This window comes from Zalophus californianus, chromosome 3, assembly GCF_009762305.2.
Source record: "Zalophus californianus isolate mZalCal1 chromosome 3, mZalCal1.pri.v2, whole genome shotgun sequence".
In the NCBI taxonomy this organism is placed as follows: Eukaryota; Metazoa; Chordata; class Mammalia; order Carnivora; family Otariidae; genus Zalophus; species Zalophus californianus.
Window position 1 is genome coordinate 56,010,622 of NC_045597.1, and position 24,350 is coordinate 56,034,971.

Genomic DNA, 24,350 nt, shown 5'->3' on the forward strand with positions numbered 1-24,350 from the left:
TGGAGGGAAACCCCCCGGGCAAGCAAGGGCCCTCCCATGCCCAGCCCTGTTCAGGAACTTTGCCTTTTTTTAAAGTGAGCATATATTTTTTTATACGATAAAATATATAAAAACCCACAGTTTGCCATTTTTTACTCTTTTTAAGTGTACAATTCTGTGGCATTAATTACATTCATGATGTTGTGTGACCACCACCACTATTTCCAGAACTTTTTTTATCACTCCAAACAGAAATTGTGACCATTAAGCAAGAATAATTCTCCACTGCCTCTTCCCCTCAGCCCCTGGTAGTTTTGAATCTACCTTTTTTCTCTATAAACTTGCCTATTTGAGATATTTTGTGTAAGTGGAATCATACAATATTTGTCCTTTTGTGCCCGGCTTATTTCACTTAGCATCATATTTTCAAGGTTCATCCATGCTGTAGCATGTATGTCAAAATTTTATTCCTTTTTATAGCTGAGTAATATTCCATCATATGTATAGACCATATTTTGCTTCTCCATTCATCTGCTGATGGATTCTTGGGTGGTTTATACCTTTTGGCTATCTCGAAGAATGCTGCTCTGAAGGTTGGTGTACAGATACCTGTTTGAGCCCGTTTCCAATTCTTTGTGGTATTATATATTCCAAAGTGGAATTATGGGGTTACATGGTAATTCTATGTTAAATTCTATGTTTTGAGGAACCTTCATCCAGGCACCTCCTGTTTTTTAAAGGAGCTGCACCATTTCATACTCTCACCGATAGCGTATGAGGTTTCCAGTTCCTCACATCCTTGGCCAACACTTGTGACTTTCCAATGCCTTTATCCTAAGAGCATCACGTCTAAATCATCCCTCAGAACCTTCTCCGACCTCAAGTCTGGCAGGCAATCTGGAGAGTCCTCACCTGTGGTGGGACTTTGATGAAGGTGCGTTCCAGTTGCAAGAATTCAGGGGAATACTGTTCAGGATCTCTATTACCAACATCCGCTAGAAGGCAGGGATGGAGATGGGAGGAAACCGGATTAATAGGGAAACTGGGGAAGAATTGGGGCCTGTCCCATGAGGTACCCGTCAAGTAGGTCTTGTGAGAGTCCTTTTAATCTCTCCATTATAGTGCTGCTTCCCATAACAGCCCCCCAGGAAATAAATATATCTTCATAGCCAGAGCCCAATAAATAGACACATGAATGAGTGGGCTACTCCATCTTTTCTTCTCTCTCATCTGTTATCTGTAGCCCCTTCTGAAGACCTGGCAAGGGTTCTACTCCCTCAGGAGCCCTCAGGCTCCTGTCCAGTGGACCCTGCCAACCATCCTGGGTCTTTTCTGGTCTTTTTTTGGCCTTTTCTGGTCTTTTCTGGTACTGAACCACTGCTTGCTTTGACAGTTATCCTACCTGGTACTCACAGCTCTGCAAGAAATTAGGAAAAAAAAAAGGCAAGTTGCCTCGAGTCCTTTTTAGAACAAGGCGGGGCTAGGCAAACACATAAAACGATGAGAAAGGGGGTCATTTATCCAAATACTGCTCTCCAGCCACATTGTGGTATAAAGATCTCAGAGCACTTTGCTGTTTCTCATTTGAGCCTCACCATAAGCCGCCGAGGTTGGCAGGCTGAGGACTGTTTGCAGGGGGACCGATTCAGGGAGGACAGGTGACCCGCTGAAGGGCAGAGCAGAAGTGTCAGGGACGGCTCTGACTCCATGCCCAGTGCCCGCTTACCTTCCCCCAGCACAGTCGTGACTCACCCCTGCCTTGCTGCCCCCACACCTGCTCGGGGCCCTTAGGAAGAGCTCAGCCAGGCTTTTAATAATCAATCAAGAGTTTTCCTGAGGGGTCTGCACAGACTTTTGGCTAGTCTTCTCAGAAGCTGTTCTTGCAAAATGCTTTCTTATTTTTTGCCCAATCAGAACTGAGGTCAAAAAAAAAAAAAAAAGCCCTTCCGTTCTCTTTTTTTCTGCACCAGCCAGCCTGGCAAAGCCTATTTCATTCCCAAAATTCAAATTGGAAACTGCCTTGTGTTCTCATTAGTTTGGGTTGTAGCAGTCATTACATTCTAAACAATTAATCCCCAAATGCCAATTTCTTACTAGAATGATCCTGGACTCAACAACTGGTTTTCTTAGCAGCAAGGCTGAAGCAATTATTCCTGGCTTTTGTAACTAAACATGCTGTGCTTGGCACTTTACCATGTTTTCATCATCATTGAGTTATCAACATTTATCTCTATCAGGGGAAAGAAAAGGCTGTGCAATTGTGAAGACCCACAATCAGGCAGCCCTGTTTACTGACATCCACGGGGCTCCCTGGGGCTCCTTCCCTTTGCTTGGAGGAGAGGGAGGACGTCCCCCAGGCCCCAAGCCCTACCTGTTCTCCCACGGGGACTAAGAAGGCAGATTTCCCAGGGGAAGAGGCAGCAGAGGGGTCTCAGGTTACAGGGCAGTGCTAGCTGGGAGCTCAGGGCCTGTGGCTGCTAGACAGTATCTTTTGTCCTCGTGGAGGCTGTCTCCTTGGGTTCTCGGCTCAGTTCTGTGGGGCACAAAACCTTCCTTCCAAGGCTGGGCTCCCGGAGTCAGCAGGAATCTGCGAATCTGATGGAATCTGTGGGATTTCTCTTTCCTTCCAGCGGGGAAGACAAGGCTGCTCCGAGTGGGAGACTCTGGCCTAGCAGGCAGCTCAGCTCACCCTGGGCTGGGCAAGGCCAGCTTCCCTTTCGTGCATTTCCCCAAACTTAGCCCTTCCGGAGAAGAGGCTTGGCAGGAGACACGAGAGCAGCTCTGGGACCGGACTCCTGAGTTCATGAGCCCGGCTCCCTCTCTCACTGCTGTGGGGCTGTGGGAGCACATTGCTTACTCTCTCTAGGCCTCATTCCTCACCTGGAGAGTAGTGATAAGGAGAGTTCTATTTCACAGGGTTATTTTGAGGATCGAATTAATATTTATAATGAGAATAGTGTGCCCGACACATAGTAAGTGCTTTATAAATATGTGTTTAAAAACAAATAAACAGGAACTTTCCTTAACAATTGAAGGGGTTTTTAATGTTCTTTTGCCCCCTTTAGGTCTGAGAGCCCACAAGATAGCACATAAGGACAGAAAGCTTGATCCCCCATCCCCTAAACCGCAAAGCCCCCTGATTCACTTGAATATACCAGCAAACAAATCTCAAACTCGTGTTCTTTTCAAAGTCAAGCTGTGGCACCACTGCGGTCGTGACCGACCCCAGCTCTCCAAAAGTGGAACCTAAAACATTTTCCAACAGCCTGTAGAGAACTAGTCTTCAGAAGGTCAACTCCTAACCAGTTACAGTTGGAGCAGCTCTAATACGGTGGCTGGAAGCCAGAACCCACTAGCTTCCTCTCTCCTTTGACTGCATCGCCGTCAGGCCCTACGGACACAGTGGGTGCCCCCCTTGCATCTGGCAATGACACTACCACCACCAGCAACAGTACTAGGAGCTAACACCTGTGTAGCATTCACTCTGTGCCAAGCTCTTTACCATATTAACTCATTTAGTCTTTATAGCCACCCTAGGATGCAGGCACTATTATCATTCCCATGTTACGGGTGGGAAAACTGAGGCATGAGGTAAGTTAAGTTACGAGTCCAAAGTCACGGGGCCGATAGCTGCGGGGGCAGTAGTTGAACCCAGGCAGTGTGGCTCCAGAGTCCATCACTTAGCATCGCACTACATTTTCCTGTATCATTGACCTCAACCATGAGCCCAGATCCAGTCTGGGCTCAGAAACCCAACCCTCTCCTCAGGCGGGAAGGATCTGGTGGGGGTTGGGACCGAGTCTCGCTGTTGGTCTAGCTCTGGCCCTATCACCTGACTGCTCTCTTCATACTGAGTTCATAGCTTAGAGCAGCCTTCAGGACACCGGCTCTGTCTTTTGAGTCTCTGTCTTGATAACCCTCTCTGTTCTCCGGCTTTCTTGCCTTGTTCTTACGATCCTGAGCCTTCTATTTATTAATTAGACCTACATTTGCTAAGCACCTATTATGTGCCATTCATTTATGCTCAGGCTGAGGACATGGAGCCTTTGGGGGGCTCATGGTCTGATAGGGACACAGATATGCAGATGACCGCATAGAGTGAACGAGTCGGAGGGCTGCGAATAAAATCAGTGCGGGATCTGTGAGGTAGATGAAGCAGGTTTGGTTCTCCCCGGGGAAAGAGGTTGGCAGGAAGGGCTTCACAGAGCAGGTAGCCTGGGCTCCTTCCTGCCGCCCCACACCCCTGATGCCAGCCAGCTGCTGGGAATTCTTGCTGGCTGTCTCTTTGCACACACCTCAGCCTGCAAGCCTGGACATGCCCATGTGACCTCAGAGAGTCAGAAAGAATTGCATTTGTCACCTCTATTTTCTAATTGGTTAGTGGAAATTGTCCAGGCATCCGCTGTCCCAGCACCTGCACCAGGCAGGGGGAATGGAAGCTTCTAGCTCCCCCTGGACCCCCCCCCCCCGGGCCGTCCCGGGTGTCCGGGAGTTGTGCCCTGGCCCTCCATTAACGGCAGCCCGGTCCGTCCCTGGTCTTCCCGGCTTTGCGCGGAACGCACATCGTCCCAGCGCTCCTTCTGCTCTACATCCCTTTGAGAGAGCTGAGGTGGAGGAGGGGACCCATCGTACCAATTCCTCATCCAGAGAACAAAAATCAGATGCAGAACATTTGAAGACTCACCTGGTGACTTTGGATAAGTTAATTGCATCATCCCCCCATCTTTAAAATTTTCCCTTCCCTGCATGACAAAGATTTCTTCCTTTCATAATCCTGAAGTCTTTCTCATCCCCACAGAGGGCCTTTTAACCCACTAATCAAATTACGGCAGAAGCGTTTCTTGGAGACGTTCTTATTTAACAAGGAAAGAAATGAAAAGAGAAAAACAAGGAAGGAGAAAGGCAGAAAGGAAGGGAGGAAAGGAAGGAAGAGAGGAAGGAAGGAGAGAAGGCAGGCAGGAAAAAGAAGCCAGTGTTTATGAGGACACTACTATGTGCTTGGTGCTGGTCTAGGTGCTCTTCCACATATTTGCTACATTTAGTCCTCCATTCGCTTCACACCGCATGCCTTCTTATAGACAAGGGAAGTGAAGCTCAGAGTGGTGAAGGCACTTGCCAAGGGTCACACAGGAACATTGGAGCTCAATCTGAAGCCATGTCTGTGTCCAAAGGCCATGATGTTTTTAGTATATTGAGAGGTCCATGGAATTTCACTTCACTACCAAATTGCTGTCACTTACTATAAGCGGGTTAGGCTCCTACAATGAGCCCACTTGCATTCACCATTTTACTTCCCTTGCCAGTGCACCATTTGGTGTAAATTGCCTCAGACCTCTTCACAGAAGAGGCAGCCTGGAGATAGGGTCAATGATAAAGACCCATCTCGGCACACCAAGGTCACCTTGCAGAGAGGCACAGAGCAAGTGTCACCTTCTCACCTGACAGATGGAGAAGCCAAGGTTAAATGACTTGCTCAAGACCCAGTGGGAACCGAGCCAGACTGCAGAGAAAAAGCTCAGCCTCTTGGTTCTGAGAAAAGCTCCTCAGCCAAGTATTTTCAAGAAGTGGGCGGAAGTGCCTGGGAGCTCGCCTTCCCGCCTCTAATTTCTCTCGGATTCTTGGAGAGCCCCGTGTATCTGGCACTTGCTTCAGTAAGCATGCCGAGAAGGGTCCAACTGGCATTTATTTAATTACTGTAAACAGATGCATCACTTTGGCTTCAGTGAGGCTGGTTCTCATTGTGCTCATCAGCCCTCCTGCTTACGGGGAGGCTGGGCCGGGCGTGGCGGGCAGCAGGGGCGCCTAAGATGCCAGGCACCTGCCCCGCTGTCCTCCATCCCATCCCCCTGAGGGGCGTGGGGTGCCATGGCACTTCACTCATGGCGGGGGCAGTTTCCTCACGACGTCCTGTCATTCCTTCCCCGTCTGGGTCCCCTGCAAGCCCCGTGCAGCCCTCGGGGCTCTCTCGGGATTGTCAGGCTGCTGGAGGAGGGCACTGGCGTTTACTCTGGTGATTTCCCCTTGGCGGTGCCTGGCTGAATGGTTTCGCCCCTGCTCTCCAAAGTCAGTATCAACATTCCTCCGCATTTCTCCAGCTTGCACCCTGGAAGCAAACCTCACCAACATCAAACATCGTTCCATTTTTCTCTGATAAGCTCGCCTCTCAGATTGATGCCTCCCTCCCTCAGTTTGTCTCACAGCAGTTTGGGAAAGAGAAAATGTTTGCAAGGAATTAGGGGAAAGGTTTACCAGAAATTAAGGTGGAGGCTGAGTTTAGATAGCAAATGGTCATTAAAATTTCATTTCTCTTTGGTTTTAGAAAAAAAAAATAGTAATAAATATGGCTGCCAATGAGACAGGAAATTTCAAAGGCCTGTGGATCTTAGAGAACCGGTGTGACATGGTAAGAGGCACGTTCTCTTAAAGGACATTTTCACTTTTGTATAAAAAAATTTCCTTTCTTTTTTTTCCTCATAGAAAAAGTGGCCTGCTATCCCCATGTTTAGAGAGCAATTTGCATTTGTGATGTGGTCAACTAGCTCCCATTGTTATTGAGAAGCAAGTGAGGTATGGACAAGGTAATCTGCATGCCCCCCAGATTTGGGGGTCAGTGCTAGTTTCAGACGTCTGTCTGCCTGTTAAAACATGTAACCATTTATCTGTTTGCTTATATTGAGGTAAACCTGTATATAACGTTATATTAGTTTCAGGTGTGCAACACAGTAATTCGATTCTTGCATACACTGTGGAGTGATTGCCACAATGAGTGTAGTTGCATCTGTCACCATATAATTGACCTCCTTTACCCTTTTCACCCACCCCCAAACTCCTTCCCTTCTGGTAACCACCAGTCTGTTCTTGGTATCTGTGAGTTTTGTTTTGTTTTGTGTTGTTTGTTTTTTTAGATTCCACATCTAAATAAGATCATATAGTATCTGTCTTTCTCTGTCTGACTTATTTCATTTAGCATAATGCCCTCAGGGTCCATCCATGTTTTCACAAATGACAAGATTTCCTTCTTTTTTATGACTGAATAGTAGTTCATTGTGTGATGTCTATCTGTAGATTTAGATATCTATAGATATGTATAGATATATAGATAGAGATATATAGAGATATAGATAGGTATCACATTTTCTTTCTTTTTTTAAAGATTTTTTTAAACTTTTATTTATTTGACAGAGAGGGACACGGCGAGAGAGGGAACACAGGCAGGGGGAGCGGGAGAGGGAGAAGCAGGCTTCCCGCGGAGCAGGGAGCCCGATGCGGGGCTCGATCCCAGGACCCTGGGACCATGACCTGAGCCGAAGGCAGACGCCCAATGACTGAGCCACCCAGGCGCCCCGATATCACATTTTCTTTATCCACTTGTCCATTGATGGATATTTAGGTTGTTTCCTTATCTTGGCTACTGTAAATAATGCTACAACGAACATAGAGGTCCATTTATCTTTTTGAACTAGTGTTTTCATTTTCTTTGGATAAATACTTAGGAGTGTAATAGCTGGATGAGGTAGCAGATCTACTTTTAATTTTTTGAGAAACTTCCACACTTTTCCTTAGCGGCTGTACCAATTTACATTCCCACTAAATAGTGCACAAAGCTTCCTTTGTCTCCATATCCTCACCAGCACTTGTTACTACTTGTCTTTTTGATAATAGCTGTTCTAACAGGTGTGAGGTGATATCTCACTGTGGTTTTGGTTTGCATTCCCCTGATAATGAATGATGTTGAACATTTATCCGTAAGCCTGTTGGCCGTCTCTATGTCTTCTTTGGAAAAATGTCTATTTAGAGTCTCTGCCCATTTTTTAATTGGGTTTTTTGTTATTTTTGCTGTTGAGTTGAGTTCTTTATATATTTTGGATATTAATCCCTCCTCAGATATATGACTTGCAAATATTTTATCTCCTTCAGGAGGTTGCCTTTTCATTTTGTTGCCGGTTTCCTTTGCTGTGCACCCATTTAAAAAAAAAATGGTCACGGAGGACAAATTTCTTTTATGCAGGATAATTTGGAGTCGGGCGTGTAGATAAAGTTGTTGCAAAATTTTCTCTGAAGTATTTTATGCAAATCATAATTTTTACTGAGCCTGAGTTTGGAGGGCTATGGTTTTTGTGGACATTTCAGGACAAGCAATTGTATTATCAAGAGGGAGAGACAGGGGCGCCCGGGTGGCTCAGTTGGTTAAGCGACTGCCTTCGGCTCGGGTCGTGATCCTGGAGTCCCGGGATCGAGTCCCGCATCGGGCTCCCTGCTCAGCGGGGAGTCTGCTTCTCCCTCTGACCTTACCCCCTCTCATGTACTCTCTCTCTCTCCCTCATTCTCTCTCTCAAATAAATAAATAAAATCTTTAAAAAAAAAAAAAAAAAAAAAAAAAAAGAGGGAGAGACAGCTTAAGACAGAGGTTAAAAGCCCTAGCTAAACCCTACTGCTTGGGCAAGTTACTTAATCCCTCTGTGCCTTAGCTTCCTCCTGTGCACACTGGGGATAGGCTGATGGTGTTGTCCTGAGGATGTTAAAAAAGGCAATTCAGGTAAACCACGTAGCACAGCAGTTGGCAGTTTGTAAGTGCTCAGTAAACATTAGCTAATAATAATAATAAAAAGCACACACACATACATGGTCTTAACTTGGGTTCTCAAAAAATAGAGCCTGAGATAAGGACTTGGATGCAGTAGTTTGTTTGGAAAGTGATTCTCGGAAGCAGGAAGAAGGGAGTCAAGTCACTGCTGTAGGCCACAGGGGCTTGGTTCCACCAGGCAGCATAGAAAAGCCCAGAGAATGCCTCCCCGGAATGTCCACCAAGAGCTGGGGCAGCTATGGGTGGATTTGTTGTATCTACACAGGGGTGAGTAAGACAGGATCCCACCTCAATGTTTTTAAATGAAATATAATGTACTCAATCCTAGTCCCATGGCCAAGCAAGTGGGCTCCGTTGTTTGTTGCGGAAAGAGAACACTAACGGATGACTTAGCAAGAAGTGCTTAAAAGCACAGGATTTTAATTTAAGAAGGCTCCACCACCATGAACAAGCTCTTCCACCTTTTCCGCTTTGGTGTTCTGTGTCATGGAGAATGGTAATAACACAGCACTTCCTAGTGAGAATTAAATGCACAGCACTTAACACAGGTCCTGGACATAGCCTGCCTGCAGTGAATGGTAGCCGTTTTGGGGCTCTTACTGGCATTACTGTTGTGATTGTGTGCATACCTAAGACAGGAGAAAATGATTGTCTAAAGGTTTCAGGATGTGTAGCTGGCTTAGCTTAGTATAAGTCACAATATACCCCCGATTTATAGAAAGGAAACCCGAGGTTCGGGGTGGTTACTCGCATTGGGCTTCCTGGGACAATCTTTGACGAGGTTGTAGGGGTTAGATCTGGGGGGCCTTGATATCTGGCTGCAAAGCAGGGCAGATGTTTAGATTTGCCGGCCAGTCTTACAAAATCTGTTACTGATCTGTATATGGTTCTCTCTGTGTGGGCCTTCCTGATGCCAAGCAAACCCCATCTTCCCTCTCCAAATGTGGTCTACAATGGCCTTTCTCCTCCATAGAGGACATTCTCCAGTCTTGTCGGGGGGGGGGGGGGGCCCAGCCTTGCTCCTTCCACAGGCCACTCTCTCCTGGCTGGAGTTCCCGGTGCCTCGGCTGGAGACAGCCCTGCAGCACACAGCTCCCTCCTAATCACAAATTCCTGATTAAAAATACATTAAAGGACAGAGATTATTAAGAGATACGGCATCTTGCAAGTAAAACTGACATTTCCAGTTAGACCACAATTCTAAATGATCCATAAGGACCTTGTTCTATGGCTAAAAACATTAGGCTGGTTTCAGATCTGTTTCCTGAGGGTGTTTTCATCTAGGGCCCATGGGTAAGATGAAAATGTAGCTTTTTTGTAGAACTTGATCCATCTGCTATTTGAAAGTCTGGGGTTATGGCTTCGTGCCTTTGGTGACTTCATGTGGAGCCTCATCCCTGTCTTCGCTGTGTATTTGTGCCAGCACGAGAGACCCGAGGAATATTTTTACCTTTTAACGCCCCACCCCTGCCTGGCTGGTTTACATTCTGGCACATTCCTGAGGACAAGGATCCTCTGGGAAGATGTCCAGCATTGCCACAGAGTCATAGTAGAGAGGCAGCGTCCTTAACTGGCATCCTCACCCCCAGGCTGTCACAGAGCAGTAGACTGTGCCCCTCATCAGCTGTGACCTTGGGCAAGTCACTTCATCCCTTTGGTCCTTGTTTTTCATACCAGGACCTGGACTCGAGCGTCACTCTACCTCTCTTACTTTGAACAGACAGTGCTTCGAAATCTTAGTCACTCAACACAGGTCATCTTATTGCTGACCCTTCCCTCTGTCTAGTTGGAGTAGGAGAAGGTTGGTCACTCATGCGAGTTGGGCAAAAGAAGCTTGGTCAACTCTTGTGCACCAGGTGACATCACTATGGGACCCAGCTTCATAGTAATGATAGCTCCCATTTATGGAGTGTTTATTATGTGCTAGGGGCTGTGCTAAGCACCTGAAGTCCGTCACATTACTTCATCCTCAAAGCAGTCATTTTACAGGAGAGGAAATTCAAGCTCAGGGAGGTCAGAGAGATCACTCAAGGAAAGCAGCTGCATTGGACTCAAACCCAGATCCATCTGACTCCAAAACCTGTACATTAAAGCCTCAGCTAGAATGGTACTCTCTTCTTTCCCGACACTGCTTTCTCCCTTTACCTCTCTCCTGGGACTGGAGTGACCAGTCACGGATTGGACAGGGGAGAAGGGTCTTGTTCATCTCCGTCTTATTCTTTCTTCCACCATGCTGGGGATCAGGTTTCCCCGTCCACTGGGCTTTGCATCCTGCCAGCTTGCACCACTATTCAGAGGCCACACAGGGTCCAAAGAGGTTGGCATCCTCAGAATCGCCATTGGTTGTGTGTGTGTGTGTGTGTGAGTGTGTGTGTGGGGGGAGAAACTCAGGCTGGAGTGCAGGGGACCTGGGTCTGTGGCCTAGCTTAGTAGTTTTATAAAACTCTCTGATGATAGTGAGATCCAGGAGTTCTTCGTTGGCTCAGAAAGGGCAGAGCATCTCTCTTGCCCCCCCTCGATTGCAGAGGCTGCAGCCTTGATGGAGCACCGTCCCCCTTCATCCTTGCCTGCTCAGAGGGAAGCTGCTTCTCAAGGCAGAATGAACTGAAGGGCAAAGAGAAAATGTCCCGTCTCCCAGGGAGCGTGCAGTTTCTGCCCACCTCCATCTCCCCACCCTGCTGAATCTCTCAGTGGTGTCACTCAGCTCAGATCCACAACCCTCCGGATCAGATGCCCCTCACAGAGCCACTTACCCATGTGCTTACTCGGCTGCCGCTAATGAAGTCATGCATAAGTCATGAGGGGCAAGTTTCAGGATGGGTGGAGATGGGGACTTCTCTGCACGGCTTCTGGCTCTGTGAATGACAGGGGACCCAGCTCTTCAGCCCCTGTCCCGCCACAGGCACCTGTGTCCTCCTGAGACCCAGCCCCTCCTCCGTGGGACGAATGGGTTCAGAACCCAGGCAGTGTTCTACTTCAGGGCTAAGCACAAAGGACAGATCTTACTTTTACATAAGGCAAGAAATTGTTCTATTCAAAATTCTCTTCAAGGCCAAGGGCAATTCATGAATATCAAGAAACAGCAAGCGGGAGGCTTACAGAGAGGGAGGGAGGGCAGGGAAAGACAGCCAGGTCGGGCCGCAGGGAGTTGCCAACGCTTCTGAGGAGCTGCTTTCCTCATAATGACCATGTTGAGAATAACAACTGCTGTTTACTGACTCTCTACAGCAGACACTTTCCTCACGTGAGCTCATTTCAGTCTCACGTTGCCATAGCAGGTGGGCTTTATTTTCTCTCCTTTAAAGACGAGCAAATGGAGCCTCTGGGAGGCTAAATCGTTTGTTCAAAGTCACACACCTACAAGTGGCACAGTCTGGATCTGAATTCAGGCCTGGCTGCCCCAACGCCCGTGTTTTTCCCCTATGCCTACTTCTTCTCCCCATATTGATCTGGTGGATTTAAAGGTCTATGCTTTTGACTACGTATCTCTTTATCCTTTGATTTAAAAAATACGATGTGTGTGCATTCATGTTAATTGTATTATTTTTTTAAAGAATTCAAAAAAAAAGGAAAGGAGATTTATGGCAGGGCGGGTCAGGGATTGGGGGAGGCAGGATGATGCAGAGACTTCAATTTGCTAAGGAAATGTGGGTTTGGTGAAGCGGGGGATGGTAAAGTATGTGGTACAACCCATGAGGTCATACTGCTGCGGCACAGGAAGGGGTCCCTGCAATTTTCTGCTCTGACAGCATGCACCTAAGCAAGGGATATTTCATTTGGGCTAATTTGAAGGGAAGCCTGTGAAGACACAGCCCAATTTGGGCAGTGTCGGGGATATAGGTCTGGCATTAGGAGACCTAACTCATGGTTCTATTTCTGTCACTCAATGGGTTGACTTTGCAAAAGTCCTGTAGTGGGTTGAAGGGTGGCCCACAAGATGATGTGCTCATATCCCGATGCCTGGAACCTGTGAGTATTACCTTATATGGCAAAAGAGTGAATGTGATGTGACCAAAGGTAGGATTAAATTCAGGATCTTGAAAGGAGAAGCTTATCCTGGATTGACCAGGTAGGCCTTAAATGCAGTCCCGTGTCACCTTGTAGGACAGCCACACAGAAGAGAGGACACACAGAGACGAGAAGGAGGCAGTGTTACAGCAGCCCTAGGAAACAAATGTACATCACTCCCCGTCTCTGGCCTCAGTTTCCTGGACTATACAGTAAGAAGGTGTGACCTCCCAGCTCTGACGTCCTCCCTATCAGTCCCTGAGCCTCAGAACCCTGTGGTTCTGGTCTGGTCTCCGTCCTCTGGACAGGTCTCCGTCCTCCAGATTGACCCCTTCCAGGTGACATGTAGCGTCTAAACAGGTCAACTTCCACCTGTGAGGAACAGAGCTATTGGAGTCAGGATGACTTTGTGAAGGGTAAAATCCCTTCACAGACAGTTCTTTTATTTTTCCCTATTATTAATTGCTAGAAAAATACTCTGCCTTATCCCAGGGAAGTCATCCAAGTAGCTCTGACCTCTCTGTGGATTTCAGGGAACGCTTCCAGAACTCTTTTCTCCTTTCTGCCACAGTTTCTGCACCTTGAGGGACTGTGGTTAAGGGAGTTGTGCAGAATTTGCTTTGGCGCTGCTGGAGAAATGGAGTACAGGGGTAAGGGGCTCCCCTCCCCTCAGTGCCAGCTTTAGCCTTCCTGCAACTCCATCACTAGCTCCCAGCTAGCCAAATGACTGCTCGGGGCTCAGGGCTGTTAGTTATGTGACTCAGGAGCCTCATTTGCAATCGTCATTAACCAGGAAAGCTGCACAACTGCTCCGTGCCCGTGGAGTGGAGTGTCCGACAATATTCACAGGAACCCAAGGGCTGGAAGAGGCTGCACGGGGAAGCTTTCAGAAGAAAGCCCAGGGAGCGCCCACCACCACCAGTTTCAGCCCCTCCCTTATCCTTTCCTGGCCCCTCCAAGGTGCTAATGAACTGCGAAGAGACTCAAGACAGGGCAGCAGAAGGAAGACGGTGACATTTCCAGAGGATGGGCAATGGGATCTTCGGAGGTGGGTTTTGTCAACAAGAGCTGAGTAACCCACACTCTAGCTATTAAACAATCTTGTCAGAAGCCTTGAACTGCTTCAAGACAGGTATTCAGGCTGAACACTCCAAAGGCCCCCTCTAAATCTCTAAAAACAATGTTCGGGTCTTTAGCTCTCATTCAGCTCCGTGCTGCGCTGTGTCAAGCAGAGTCAGTGAAAGCCCCAGGGTGAGAACAGGATTTCCAAAGATTATCCCACAGCCGAGGCGGTGTTTGGCTCTGCCACACATCTCTCCTCCTCGGTTCTCTCCTTTGGTGATCCCCCTCCTCCTCCATGCAGCCCCGTCCCCTTCACCCATCGCTCAACACACATTCGTCCGCACTGGTCAGGTTGGTCTTAGAATGAAAGGCATGTGGATGTTTCAAGTAATGGTACTAAAATGCCCAGATTTTAGATTTAGGGTCAGTCAGGCACCGAAATCAAAGCGATTGTTGTCCCACGGGCCCCTCCCATCTTGTGCATGCATGCGTGCGGGTGTGTGTATATCTGTGTATTGTGTGTGTGTGTTTCTGTCTGCAAGCCCAAGGTTAACGGGTACAATAAAGGAGAGGTGTGTGTGGGGGGGGCACCTGGGTGGCTCAGTCGGTTGGGCATCAGACTCTTGGTTTTGGCTCACGTCATGATCTCAGGGTGGTGGGATCGAGCCCCGCGATCGTCTCTGTACCCAGTGGAAAGTCTGCTTGAGATTCTTACCCCCTCCCTCTCCCTCCTCCTCTGCTCCTCCTCCCCTCCCTTCCCCCCACACGCATTTGCAGTGTACTCTCTCTCTCAAATATGCCTGAAAAAAAAAAAAAAAGATGTCTAGGACTAGCTGGATGGAGGCATGAGTAGCCTTCCAGGACAAGTGGGGGAAATTATACCTCTGTTCTAGATGCTGGGGAGGGCACTGGGGGTCTTAGCAATGACTTTGGTACTAGCAAAGGCCTTCAGAAGTTTGCCAGAACGCTTTTTGCTAGCCTTTCAGAAACCTGTTTATCAAGGACTGTGGTCAAGAGGAGGAAGTCATCCAGCCAGCCTCAGCACAGGTACTGTCTGCTTGGGAAGCACTAAGAACTGACCCTCGAGGGGCTCTGGCTACTGCTACAGGGCCTTCCCTAGAAAGGCCTGGGTGTGGGGACTGGCCATCCCACCCCTTGAAGGACATCCTAGAGATGGGGCGGGAGAAGGGAGAGCTGCCCAGGACAGGGCATTCTAGAAGAGGCTAGTGCCGGTGGGAGAGGAGCCAGGAGAAAAAGGATTTGGAAATAAGCAAAAAACATGTGGGAGAAAGGACTGCTGAATCAGGACCAGGTGCTGGAGCCCTCGCCAGTGCTGGCCTGAAGCCTGCTAACCACATTTCTGTAGCCTCTGTGAATGAAGCAGAGAGCAGCAAGCCAAGAACGCTGGCTTCTCGGTGGTCACCTTCCATGAAGTCAGAAGGAGAAATGGGGGGGCATCATCTGGAATCCCAATCTGTCTAAGGAGCCATCCGTACAGGTGGAGACAGAAAGACAGACCCGGGGAAACACAGAGTGTCATTTGTACTCCATGGAGAGGGCTCTGCCATGCATGCTCCCTCTGCCTGCCCCATGCTTAAAGCAGAAGTCCCCGGGATTCCGATCCCTCGTGTTCCAGTCTAGCTGCTCTAAATGGCCCTTTTAATCCGGGGGGGGGGGAGGCTTAAGGGGTGTAATGGCTTCACTAGGGTGTCTGCATTCCCAGGAAGGCTTCCGCTTTCCATTTAGAAAGAAAGGCTTCAGCTTGTGTGAAGGAATCCCGGGTACTGAGTAATCGCCGTAATAAGATTGAATATGAAGGTGACCTATAGAAGCATGGTAAATACACGATTTTCTCTGCTCAGTAAGTGAATTTTGATTATAACTCAGCACTTGCCTCCAGTCCTCGAATACTGTTAGCATTCTCAGGAAAGCCTGGGAAAGGACAAAGTGCAAATATGCTTCCACAAAGAAAAACACAGGCTTCCCAGCCCTCTTTGTAGCTGCACACAACTTAGAAAATTGAAATCAAGGTTGCCGTCTCTGTCCTTGGTCACCATTTCATGTACCAGCCTGTTCATACAAAGTGCAGGGAAGCACCACAGATCAATAGCTATTCTGGGTTAACATTGCCACATCGTTTTTTTCTTCAAAAAAAGAATCCCCCCCCCCCCCACTTAGATTGCCACTTATTATATCCAAGGCATATTTCTGTGGTCTGTCTATGGAAATGAATGCTTAGAAGAAGCACTTTTCCTTTGAGGTTTTATTCACTTTTTAACGTAAGTGATGGGGCCAGCCATGTGCCTGTAGAATTGTTCCTTTAAAAGCTCTGCAAATGGCTGTCAGCCCCCAGGTTTGCAAAGCAGGTAAAACTTACCTGATGGGCCACCTGGATCCTGGAAGCACACAAGGTGCTTATCGAGACCACCATAAAGTGCTCTGGTTTGCAGAGGTCTCTCTGCCTGGCACAGCCTCTGAATCCTGTGCACGCTGCCAGACCCCCGGCAGCATTAGCAGTCCTCACCTTGCTTTTACCTTGCTGACGCTTGTCTGAGCAAAACCTCAAAGTGGTTTTTTTATGGGAAATGAAAAGCCAAATGAATATGTGTTTCAAAAAGTGAGCCACGGAAAATAGCCTCCCAAAGCATGTGTCACCTATTTTTATGTTGCTGCTTATATGGTTTCTAAGTGGGTTAAAGGCTTGAAGTGACAACTTTTAAAGTTCCTCATGGAACCCCACAAGTTATGTACAATAACATGATTTTTTTAAAGATTTTATTTATTTATTTGAGGGAGAGAGAGAGCACAAGCAGGGGGAGCAGCAGGTACAGGGAGAAGCGGGCTCCCCACTGAGGAAGGAGCCCGATGCGGGGCTTGATCCCAGGACCCCAGGATCATGACCTGAGCCGAAGGCAGACGCTTAACCAACTGAGCCACTGAGGCGTCCCAACATGATTTTTTTTCTTTTTTGGAGGAGAGTGCTATAAAGCACATCCACCTCTAGGAACTCTTGTTAGCCTCACAGAGCCATGGGCGTTCCTATGTCCATTTTAAAGGGGAGGACGGGAAGGCTCAGAGAGATTGAAACTTTTCAAGGGCCCACAGCTGGTCAGAGCTGACCCTGAGCCTCCAATCCTGACTCTGACCTCCTGGGTTTCGGGCAGCAGGACAACTTACCAATATCCAGGCAGACATCACTGCAAAATATTCACAGATGCATTTCACCCCACCCTACCCCACCTCAAGATCTTAGCACCCCTCTCCTCCATCATCAGCAGCAGTGAGCCATACAAATTCAAACTTTGGAAATGCTAAGTCTCATAAACAATTTTTAAAGGTATTAAAATGCAAAACAGGAGTAAACAAAATTTCTTGCCACAGGGAAGTAACTAATGTAAAGTGACAAAATAATGGGAGTTCGAATGCGGTCTCAAAAGTGGCCATAAAATGGAATTCAGAATCATATTTTAGTATGTACGCCATACACTTGCTTTGCCAAGGGTGACTGGCAGCAAATTCTCGTTTATAAAACTAAGGCATGAAGGTAAAAAGAGACAGTGGAATGCGGGGAAGGAGAGCGAGAGTGAGAGAGAGAGAGAGAGAGAGAGAGCGCATAGGAAGGAGAGAGCACCAGCAGTTGAGCGGAGATGGTGCTAGTCACAGATGGGGTATCTCAGAGAGCCAGTTCCTAGGTCTGTGCACTATAGCAGTCCCAGGGCGGTCCATCACCCTCCACCCAGGTCTGGCCACCCATAGGGCCTCCGGGCAGCTGCCCCTCCTAGGTACCTCCAGGAATCGGGGTGGGGGTAGGGGAAAGGCACCCATCAGTGCTGACCCGCGGGGCTCTGGTTGAGGAGAGCCTGACGCTTTATGGGAGTTTATAAAGTGATGAGCAACAAGCAACACTTTTCCTACCCAAGAGCAGCGGTGGGTCGGAATGACAGACCCAGGCTCACGGAGACGGTTCCGGCGCTCCTGCTGCGGACGCGCGCTCCTCGCGGTCACTCAGCCCTGCGCACAGTGAGGAGGGCAGGAAAGCAACTCCCAGTGAGTCCATCCTTTATTTTCAAACAGAGCCAAGGTGGCTCCGAGTTTCCCGTTTGGGGAGCTCATCTGCGCCACCGCCACCCCCGGCACCGTCTTCCTCTCTTTCCCAGCAGCCCTAGCCAAGGGCTCTTCATTCGCCTCCCCATCGGTCTGAGCTGGGAGGTGGAGCGGCCTTGCCAGATCCCGGATTTGGGCTGTTTCGGGGGAAAGGGCATTGACCTGAAGGCACAAACGCAGAGGCAGCGGCGCCAGACGCGCAGCCAGGCGGCCTGCGCTGATTCAGACAGCAGCTCCCAGCCGGTGTCATTATTACACAACTGCAGCGAATCCTGCCCCCTCCCGTTCTCCCGTCCCCCGTGCGAGGGGCGCAGCCTGCTCCCAGCAAGCGAACTCCTCCTGGTCTTCCCATCCCTCTCTCTCTCTCTCTCACTCACAACGATAAACACTTCGCAGAAAGAGCCCCTTCACCCACTCGCGGGTTCCGTTCTTGGGGGTTCCTGCCCCCCCCCGTCCCCCATAGCTACTTCAGCGGTGACCAGAAGGGGCTTCCAAAATCCATGTGCTTGCCTGCCTTTCCAAACACATGGGACGGTCTGCAATTTGGGTAACTTTTCAAATCCCGTCTCCCGAACACTTGCCCACGAATATTTGGGAGCGAGAAGAGGACGCCCCCCTACTCCCTACACCACCCTTGCTTCTGACCCCGACCGACCCCACTCGTAGGCTGACAGCTTGGGGAGGGGGGCGAGAGGCTAGACCATCACTCCAGTCGTTCCTGCCAGTCCGGGAAACAACACGCTGTCGCCGAGAGCACAAGACACTTAGAAAGCGAGAAGGATGGGGTGCCTGGGTGGCTCAGTCGTTAAGCGTCTGCCTTCGGCTCAGGTCACGATCCCAGCATCCTGGGATCGAGCCCCGCATCCAGCTACTTGCTCGGCGGGGGCCCTGCTTCTCCCTCTCCCACTCCCCCTGCTTGTGTTCCCTCTCTCGCTGTGTCTCTGTCAAATAAATAAATAATCTTAAAAAAAAAAAAAGAAAAAAGAAAGAAAGAAAGCGAGAAGGAGCCGCGGCAACCCCTCCGGGTACCCGGCGCGTCCTAGCATTTGCCGGGAGCTCCAGGGTGAGTGTGTGTGTGTGTGTGTGGAAGGGCTGGAACCCGAGCCGCGCGAATATAAAATGATAGACAGCAACTCACCTTTAGGTTGTGCGTGGGGTTTACAACGCAGACAAGTTGCCCAGCAGCGGAGAAAACCCGTTTAGCCTTGTAGTGTTGAAAGCGGAGGTGAATGAGATCTAACACAGCCCCAAAGCACTGGGTAAAGAAAAGCATCACAACTTTTGGGGGGTTGTTGGCACAGGGAGGCAGCGGAAGAAGCTGTTAAGTCCTTGGGCTCTGGAAGGAGCGCAGCCTCTGAGACACTCCGCTCCAGCCCGGCTTAGCCTGCCTTCATATTCATCATCAAAATAAGACGGTTAGAATCTTGCAGCAGTGAGGCGGCCAATCAAAAGGACAGAAATGTTATCCTTGAGGTGCAGAGACAGCCAATAACAAATGCCTCCCCTACCGAAACTCCCTGATGAATTGAGCCTGGCAGAGAATGTATTATTGAACATTACCATAGATCAGCACATTGCATTTATCTTGTGATTACAGCCAACCATACATAATGCTGGGGAGATAGGCTGACAAAATTGATTGCTTAATGTGTCTCCATTTATTAATTGACTTAATTTAACATGAGAGCCTTTCTTAATGCGCTGGTAAAAACGTAAAGCATTTAAACCGCCAAATAGTAAAACACCCTGCTCCAAAGTAGGCAGATGGATAACGCAGATCAGGGCTCGACTCACCAGAGCTGGTTGGGAGAAAATCAAATATTACAAGACTCTGATTCCAGATAAGGATTTGGCAGCATAGAAACGTGCATCTTTCAATCTTGTGCTCTCTGCAATTTGGATTTCAGCCCCTTGATAAATCTTACTTTCCAATCTTTATCAAAGGAAAGGATCCCTAAGAAATAAAAGCATCTGGAGGTGGTAGTGCTGGGTGTGTGTGTGTGTGTGTGTGTGTGTGTGTGTGTACCATAATTACTGAAGCCTGAAAATATTAAAGCATAGAAATGCACAGAGTATGCTTCTAAAAATAATGAAATCCCTGGTGCATGAATGCACACACACAGAAAAACCTACACAGAGAGGAAAGTGGCTTGTAAATCAGCAAAATAATTACAGATGTGAGGAGGGCCTTTGCTTGTCATTCATTTGCATATTGGTGGGCAGCAAATTGCTAATTAACCACTAGATTGTTGGAGACATTAAAATAGGGATTAGGAGCACACATACCACATCATTTGCTTGTTTCCATGAATGCCAGCAGCACATTTCTATGCTAGAGCAGGCAGAGGGCATTCCAGTCTCCTGATTGCACTCCCTCTCCAGAACGGGGCTGGCGGGGGCACTAAGCCCACTGACTGGTTCTGGAAGAAAGGCTCCTGAACAGTACACAAAGTTCTCCAGGGTATCTTGGGAACTAGTTCTGATGGCTTAGTCAGTCTTTGCCCCTAATACAGGAGAGTTGAGTGTGTTGTTTTTCCCCTTGTCTTTAATTGTTTCTCTATTGAGAAGTCACCCAGTACCTGGGTGTGGATGAATCAGCCATGTGTATGGATTGCACTTCGAATAGGAGCCCATTGTTCCATCCTGAAGGGCTCTCACTCTCCTCTGGCTACAGTGCTTGGGTTGTAATGTATGCAAAAGCATGCACACACCTAGGACATCCATATCTATGACCTGGTCAGGAAATTAAAACAACAACAGATTTAAAATATAGGGGAAAATGCATAGGTTTACTAAAACCAGGACAAAGGCGGGTGTTAGTTTTAACTTGAATTTAAAACCAAACCAATGTTTTAAGAAACAAGTAAGCCAAACACCTAATTGGGTGCTTCCATTTTAATTAATGGAAACTTTGTACTTTCTAAAAATAATTGCACTGACACAAAACTAGAAGGTAACAACATTTGAACTGATTAGAAACTCATACAATCTGTTACAACGTTACAGGAGATAAGTCCCTAGAACCTCTCATTACATGGTTCATAAATAAGGGCTGCTGGACCACAATACCCGAATTTGCTTTCTGAAGTTTTCATTTTCCAGAACAAGTTTGTAGCAATCCAGCAGGAAAGCATTCAGTGTTCTTTCATTGCCTCATTTAAAAAAAAAATAAAATAAAAGTAAGCATATACTCTCATAGACTCCTTCAAGACACGATTTACAATTCAGAAATACCCAGACTACCCCTTTCTACATCCTCTGTTAGAATGGAACCATTATCTTGTTTGTTTCTCCCATTGTATCACCTCAGACAGGTTTCTTAACCTCACTGAGGCTTGGTTCCCACACTTGTCACATGGGGATAATAGAAATTTGTCTCTCAAGGTCATTGTGAAGACTAAGATGATGTATCAGGAAGTACCCGGCACAATGTCTGATTCAAAGCAGCCTCTCAGTACTTGAGTCTATTGCACATCTCTATGCAAGGGTGATTATTTGGCAGCATGTTTTTTCTTCCTGCTCCATGAAATATTTTTCCTCATGGATATTCACCCTATCCTCAAGGGCCACACAGGTATGAAAACAGTGGACTTGGCTCCTGCTATGTTCTCAAGGGTAGGTATTCCTGATATGACCTGGAGACCGGGTCTGGGAGTAAGGGCTGAGGGGCTGAGGAGTGCATTGTTGACATCAGCAGTGAGGACAGTGCCACAGACCTGCTCTTGTGGATGCTCTTCTTTGGTCCCAGACTTGAGCCCTTGCTCTAACTCTCTACCCAAACACTGGTTTATGTCACTCTGTTTTAGAATATTAAGTACATCATCTGTCTTCAGAATCAGTCCTCAAAATAATCACCCGTTGAGAAATGTTTGGAATTAACCCTAACAGCAGATGCTCATGCTTCATGTCTCCAAAATAGGATGGCACAAGCCAGCCTTCAAATAGAGATTTAGAGCTTTGTCACTGTTTACCACTAAGGTGCCCCTCTGCAATCGTCACACTAATGTGCTCATGCTACCCATGATGCCCAGGGCTTCCCCTTCACCTCTGTAGCAACGATTTACATTTTATTTGGACTAGAAAGTCCCTGAGGTTGGTAATCAGACAAATTGTAATTCAAACCCTATATTGCTACTTACTGTTACGGTTACAAATTATTTTATTTCACTGATGCTTAGTTTTGTTGTCTGTAAAATGAAGCTAATAATGCTCTTGAAAAGTAGCTTAAAGATTAAATGAGATAATATAGGTAAAGTGACCAGCCCAGGGTCTGGTTTTTGTAATAACTTTAATGAGAAGCTCTAATCTTCTTCTTCTCCTTCTTCTTCTTCTTCTTCTTCTTCTTCTTCTTCTTCTTCTTCTTCTTCTTCTTCTTCTTCTTCTTCTTCTTCTTCTTCTTCTTCTTCTTCTTTCTTCTTCTTCTTCTTTTCTTCTCCTTCTTCCTCTTCTTCTTCTTCTTCTTCTTCTTCTTCTTCTTCTTCTTCTTCTTCTTCTTTTCATCAAAAATATATTTGTTCAAGTCAACCCAAAGTGTTGGTAAAGATGTGGAAGAACCAAAAATTTCAGGCACTATTGAAAACCACTTTGGAAAACTGGGAATATCTACTAAAGCTAAACGTATCCATACCCTGTCTACGACCCAGAAAGTCCACTCCATGTGCCCAACAGCAATGTGAGCGTGTGCTCACCAGAAGATTTGCACTAGGATTTTCACTGCAACATTGCGGCTATACCCACAGTGGTTACAAACTGGACACAACCTAAATATCAACAATAAAATGGGTAAATTGCCTTATTTTGTCCTCTTTTTGCTAAATACTACATAAAAATGAAAAAGTGAGTTATCTGCTACATGCAACAATGTAACAACATGGGTGGATCTCACAGATGTAATTCTGAAGTCAAGAAGCCAGGTATGAAAGAATACATGTTGTGTGATTCTATTTATATGAAGTTCAAGAACATAGACAAGGTAATCTATGGTGTGGGAGATCGGGGCAGTGGTAATCTTGGCAAGGGGTTATGGCTGAAGTGGACACAAGATAGGTTTTAGAAAGCTAAGTATATTCTGTTTCTTGGTCTGTGTTCTAATTTTGTGAATGTTGCGGGTTGAAATTTTTTCCGTAAAAACAGATATGGTTGAAGCTCTAACTGCCAGGACCTCAGAATGTGACCTTAGTGGGAAATAGGGTCATTCCAGAGGTGATCAAGTTAAAATAAGGTCATTAGTGCAAGCTCTAATCCAATACAACTAGTGTTCTTACAAAAAGGGAGAATTTGGATACAGAGACATACACACAGGGAGAATCCCATGTGAACATGAAGGTAGAGATTGAGGCAAAATATCTATAAGTGAAGGAACACAAAGTATGACCAGCAAACCACAAGAAGCTAGGGTCAAGTTGTGGAACAGATTCTCCCTCACAGCCTCCAGAAGGAACCAATCCTGCTGACATTCTGATCTCTGATGTCTTGTTTCCAGAACTGGAACACAATAGATTTCTGGTGTTTAAGCCACCCAGTTTATGGTACTTTGTTATGGTAGTCCTAGCAAACTAATGCCATGAATACATCTATTTTGTGAAAATTCTTTAGGCTGTGGACTTACCATCAAGGCACCTTTCTTGTATGTAAGATACATGCCCGAAATAACACAAAAGTAACATGTGGATGAGCACATAATTGCATTTTGAAATAGCAAAGTACTTCATTAAGATTTTAAAAGTCTGTTGAAGTACAAAGGGAAATACTTGATTACATAAAATGTTAAATTCTGTCACATAATGTCTAACAACTGAAATGAAACAAACAAACAAACACCTAACATGTTGGTGTTATATATTTACAGCAATTATGACAACAAAAGATTTGTATTCCTGATAAGGAACTCTTGTACACACATTTTAAAGAACTAAAATTATATAGAAAAATATAGATGAAGGATATAAACAGATTACACAGGAGCAGAAATAAAAACATTTTTTAAAGATTTTACTTATTTTAGAGAGAGAAAGAGCGTGCAGAGGGGGAAAGGAGCAGATGCGGAGGGAGAGAGAAAGGGAGAAAATCTCAAGCAGACTCCGCACTGTGTGTCTAGCCTGACACAGGGCTCGATCCCACAACCCTGAGATCATGACCTGAGCCAAAACCAAGAGTCAGAAGCTTAACTGACTGAGCGAAACCAGGCACCACAGAAATGAAAATATTAATAAATGAAAAATGTTTAATAGAACTAGAATTCTAAGAAAGGTCAATTAAAACAAGATAGCATCTTTTGCTTATCAAATTGGCACTTTTTGTTTTTAAACAATGCTGTCCAGCATTGATGAATCTTCTGTGAGACTTGACATTCTCATCTACTGGTGATAAGACTAATAGTAACAAACATATACATGCCTGGAGCATGTCGGGCCCTATGCTAACCACTCAGCTTATGTACCCAAGTGTCTCCATAGTCTGATGTCTTATTTTGCTCTTCACAGCAATCCCCTGAGATAAGCATTATTTTTCTTATTTCTAGACAAGGAAGCCATGACTCAGGAAAATGAACTTGTGCTGCGTTATTCAACTAGTAAACGGTAAAGGTAGGACTTGAAACCTCGACTTCTCCAGT

General features: G+C 46.8%; 1 protein-coding gene across 2 annotated transcripts in view; it reads right to left on the reverse strand.

Moving 5' to 3' along the window:
* SIAH3 (siah E3 ubiquitin protein ligase family member 3) overlaps positions 1-19,072 on the reverse strand; it is a 64,830-nt gene extending 45,758 nt beyond the window's left edge. Inside the window, exons 1-2 of one of the 2 annotated variants that reach the window (XM_027588039.1) lie at positions 17,549-17,919; positions 11,317-11,418 (exon numbers count right to left, since the gene is read on the reverse strand). In XM_027588039.1, coding sequence (XP_027443840.1) covers positions 11,317-11,355 — 39 coding nt within the window. In that variant the 5' untranslated portion in view covers positions 11,356-11,418; positions 17,549-17,919. Of the gene's footprint in view, positions 1-11,316; positions 11,419-17,548; positions 17,920-18,875 lie in introns of those variants that run through there. The other variant, XM_027588041.2, reaches the window with a different exon arrangement.
* Between the last annotated feature and the right edge of the window lie 5,278 nt (positions 19,073-24,350).